Source organism: Bos indicus x Bos taurus, chromosome 7, assembly GCF_003369695.1.
Source record: "Bos indicus x Bos taurus breed Angus x Brahman F1 hybrid chromosome 7, Bos_hybrid_MaternalHap_v2.0, whole genome shotgun sequence".
Lineage (NCBI taxonomy): Eukaryota > Metazoa > Chordata > Mammalia > Artiodactyla > Bovidae > Bos > Bos indicus x Bos taurus.
In genome coordinates this window covers 59,040,390-59,045,064 of record NC_040082.1, presented here as the reverse complement: position 1 = coordinate 59,045,064, position 4,675 = coordinate 59,040,390, and the positions used below count along the sequence as shown (strand labels likewise).

Here is a 4,675-nt window from a genome sequence, read left to right as displayed (position 1 = left end):
TTCAAGGTGACTTTAGGTCAGCAACCCTCTCTGTAGATAAGTCCAATGTAGGGGCCTTTGGAAGTAGGAATTAACCCAAGTCTGTTTCTCTCAGTTTCACTATGCATGAGTAGTTAAGAGTACCTGGGGCATCCATGATGGTTCAGTGGTTAGGAATCTGCCTTGCAATGCAGGGGACACACATTTGATCTCTGATTTGGGAAGATCCCACATGCTGCAAAGCAGATCTATCTACCACAACTACTGAGTCCACGCGCTGCAACTACTGAACCTTGCTCTGTAACTGGAGAGCAGACACTGCTCACCACAGCTAGAGAAAACCTGCATGCAGTAATGATGACCCAGCACAGCCAAAATAAGTACAAGAGTACCTGATAAAAGTCCCGACAGTCTGTCAATAAAGCAGTTTCTACACACTAACAATGAACAGTCTGAAAAGGAAATTAAGAAAAACAATTCCATTTAAGATAGCATCAAAAAATAAAATAAAATACTTGGAAATTAAAGAGATGAAAGACATGTACAGTGAAAACTACAAAAATTGCTGCAAGAATGAAAAAAGATTCAAGTGGATGGAAAATCATCCCATGTTCATGGATTGGAAGACAGTATTATTAGGATATCAACACTCTCCAAAGCAATCTACAAATTTAATTAAATCTTATCAAAACCTAATGGCTTTTTTTTTGCATATATAGAAAAATCCATCCTAAGATTCATATGGACTCTCAAGGGACCCCAAGAAGCCAAAGCAATATTGAAAAGACGAATAAAATTAGAGACCTCACACGTCCTGATTTCATATCAAACAGTATGGTACTGGCATGAAGACAGATATATTGACCAGTAGCATTGAAAAGAGCCCTGGAGAAGGGAATGGCAACCCACTGCAATATTCTTGCCTGAGAAATCCCATGGACAGAGGAGCCTGGCAGGTTACAGTCCATGGGGTTGCAAAAGACACAAGTTAATGACTAAACCACTACAACCACCATTGAATAGAGAGCCCAGATATAAAACCTGACACACACGGTCAAATGATTTTCAAGAAGGGGGCCAAGTCCATTCAATGTCTTTTCAAAAAATGGTATTGGGAAAACTATCGACATGCAAAATGTTGGGAAGCAGATATATTGAATAATATCCATCAGACTGAGAAAGAACTTTGAGATGAAAAAACGAAGCAGGCAACTCCATAAAGTACAGTTTGAAGTTTATTGTGGGTACTGACATACAGCCATGTTACTTACATAATGCGGGTGTTGTGAATTTACATACAGCCAAGATCCAGATGCACTCACAGATGCACTCTGAGACGGGGATACCTGAGATTTAAAGGGGTCAAGGCTAAAAACAGAATTTGACTACCAAGTAAGCTGCACATCTGCATCCAAGGGAACCTGGGCTTTTTCCTCCCTGAGGGTCTCATGACTGTTAACCATCTGTGTCAGCAAAAGGCATCCTTCCAGTTTTCTTTTTTTTTTCTTCCCGTTTTCATATCAGATGAAGGCAAGAGTAAAAGCTAATTAGGTAAATTATCTGGCTTGGGTACACTCCTTGTGAATAGAGTAAAGCTCAGTTGTGCAGAGAGGGGAGGGGGCAGGACTGTGGGCCTAAGATGAAACTGACAAAATGGAGCCAGTGAGGTTTGGCCACACAGATTGGCAGTTTATTTAGCTGTCCCTGTGATTCTTTGAGTCTGATGACCTGTGTAACTTTCCCTTCAATGTAATAATGTGCATTCTCTGTTACTATCTGTGTGGTTCTGGACACTGGAGGAAGGCAGGCAGGAGAAGGGCTATGTTTACATGCCTCTCCCCACTCCTCTTCAGGTCCCCGTTGAGGCATATCTAGATCCCTTATGGACGTGACTACCTCCTTGATGTGGTGAAGAAGGAACCCTTAGAAGGAACAGTCCCTCTTGGTTGATGTCCTGGGTCTCTGAGATGATGTGGTTCAGGGGACATATACTGTTAATTGCCGTGTGCAGGGGTCCAAAGAAGCTGTGAAGGGTCTGAGATGTTATACTGTTTGCAAATCAAAGAACAATCATACATTTGTATATTAACATAATTGCAAAATCTCTGGTTCAGAGAAGGTTAAATTATAGCATCTTGCATCAGTTCCCCATTCTCAAGCTCCCCTGTTATTACCTGACAGAGTGAAAATCAGTGTACCTTTGTGGGCAGAGGGGCTCTACACTACAGGAGAGCAACCCTGAAATTATAAACCTCAGAGCTTAGGTAGAATGAGTGGCATAGCTGTCTTTCCTCACTGGGGGTTGAAGGGAAAAAAAAAAGAGTAAGAATAAGCAAATGCCTCTGGGTTTTATTACCTTGGAGAGGGAGCAGCTGAGCTGGCTCTTGGAAAATGCACCAGAGAGGAAACATTTAGTATCCTTCCAGGCATGTTTACCATTCAAACATCCTTTAACACAGGTTCTAGTAATCTGTTCAGAAAACCCCAAATGGCAGGGAAACCCTGCAGGGAAACCACGCAGCCCTAGACACTCAATTTTTCCATACCCCTTCTGCCCCCGTAGTTCTTTTCTATGGTAGGGCGGGTATGGTTTCTAGCAAGTTAGGAGGAAGAAAGTTTAAGTATAATGGATTCCCTGTCCAGCACTGTGCCCAGTAAACATCTGCTGAGTCAATGACACGGATCTGCTGTTTAAGATTTTAATAAGGATGGGGCAGAAGGCTGGTTGGTTGAGATGTCCTGGCGAGGGTCTCCCGGAGCCAGGGCAATCTGAGCCAATTCATTCCTCTTCCCTCTCTTCCCCTGGCCTTACGCGAAGCCTCGGGCTCCTTGAAGCAGCGCCAGGGCTCCTGACACCCCCATGGTCAAGGCAGAACGCGCACAGGCTGGGACCACGCCGGAGATCATCGGGTCATTTTGGTGCTGGAGGGCTCCAGGGTCCAGAAAGGGATTTCCGTCCAGAGTCAGGTCATTTACCTCGGGCAGCTCGTCTCGCCGCGGCTCCCTGCTTAGCTTGTTGCAGCTGAGATCAAGCACGCTGAGCTTAGGGGGCAGTCCCTTAGGCACTTGCTCCAGCCCAGCGAACGACAAATTGAGAGACCTTAGTGCACTGGGCCAGACACATCGGGTAGCACCCGGGGCGGTGACGCGCAGCGAGTTGTGGCTGAGGTCCAGGCTTTGGGGCTGCACCCTCGCTGCCGCCAGCGCCGCGCACACGCCGCTCGGCGTCTCCATCCCCGCGTTGCGTAGCGCTAGATATTGGAGGGCCGGGAACTTGTTCGGACAGAGAGCTGCCATCAGCCCGCTGTCGCCGAGACTGGGATTGTCAGACAGGTCTAGGGTGGTGAGCGCCTCGAAGGTGGAGAGCCCTGCGCACGGAAAGGCAAGCGAGTGTGCTTGGGCAATGTTCAGCACCCTGAGCCCAGGCTTGAGCCACTGCTGCAGTTCGCCGAGCCAGGCACCTCCTGTTGTCCACGATACGTTACGGAGACTGAGGGTGGTGAGTGCAGGCCCAGCGGCTTCCAGAGGCGTCGGGGGCGTTGGGCCGGTTACCTCCAGGTCCTCAAGCGTCAGTTCCTTGAGACGAGAGTACCCGAGCGCGCGCAGAACGGCGACCAGAAGCTGAGCAGGAACCTGTGCAGCGCCCAGCTTGAGTCGCCGAACGCGCAGAGCCTTGATTGTGTCAGCATACTGCTTCGGGTTGGTGTCGGCTCCCTTGAGAAACTGTTCCAGGCTGCGGCCGCCGGCACTGATCTCCACCTCGACGGCAACCATACACTGAACGGCGCTAGACCAGTCAGGCTTCGGATCCGTGAAGTTGCAGACACAACGGAAATCGTCGTCGTCCAGCTCGCAGGGTTCTGTTGTGTCCGCAGACACACGCAGCAGTGACGGCAGCAGCAGCAGCAGCAGGTAGGGCACGCACACCTGGAAAGACAGCGGAGGTCAGGGCGGTCCAAGCCTGTTCCTAAGGTTCCCCAAATAGCCCACGCTTCGGCCCCAAGAACATACTCTCACCATAGTCGGTAGATTCTCAGAGCCTCTGCCTCTCTCTCTGGTTGTCGGCTGGACTGTGGATTCTTTCCTTTACAGTGGCTCACGCCGGCTTCCAGCCTCCACAAACCTATCTGTCTTTACTCTTTGGCAGCCTCTGAGAGTTTATGTAACCCTGTGATGTCGCTCTGCTCCCCCTTCTTTGAACCCTGTCACTCCCCACTTTTCTTCCTCCCAGCCACCCCATTCGCTACTCTTCCTGGAAATTTCGCAATGAAGGATGTTGCCTGGAAAGGGGCTATAACAGGAAGGATCTTGCAAGGCCTCTATTCCTCTGACCCAGGCAGTGCTCAGATGACTCAGATGCCCCCAGGCTTGTCTGGGTTGGAGAAAAGGAGATCCCCAGTTCCTCAGGCCAGGATTCTCAATGTCCCCTGCCCCTATCCCAGTGATTCAGCCTGGGTACTTTCCATAACTTTTCTCTAGTCTTGGTGGTTGTTATTAACTTCCTATTACCCAAGTTCAACTCCCTGAATTTCCTCAGGTATTTAACTGGATATTTTGTGGAAGAGACTGCAAACTTCATTGATCAACTCCAAGGGCTAGTTCCAGAGAAGAAGTTGGTCTAAAGAACAGCTTCCCCCCCACGTCCTTTTTTGTTTTTTGCTGACTTGTTCTTTAAATGTGTTTATTAAGAAAGTAA

At 48.5% G+C, this 4,675-nt stretch overlaps 1 protein-coding gene across 2 annotated transcripts; it reads right to left on the bottom strand.

The window, feature by feature from the left end:
* Window positions 1-1,196: 1,196 nt before the first annotated feature.
* Window positions 1,197-4,220, bottom strand: CD14 (CD14 molecule). 2 transcript variants are annotated; one of them, XM_027546255.1, is made up of 2 exons: window positions 3,991-4,220; window positions 1,197-3,906 (listed from the first exon to the last, which is right to left on the bottom strand). In XM_027546255.1, exons 1-2 carry the CDS (start codon window positions 3,997-3,999, stop codon window positions 2,788-2,790), a joined length of 1,128 nt encoding a protein of 375 aa, XP_027402056.1. In that variant the 5' UTR covers window positions 4,000-4,220; the 3' UTR covers window positions 1,197-2,787. The 2 variants fall into 2 exon arrangements, with proteins under 2 accessions (XP_027402056.1, XP_027402057.1); XM_027546256.1 differs by having other exon boundaries at window positions 3,997-4,219.
* Between the last annotated feature and the right edge of the window lie 455 nt (window positions 4,221-4,675).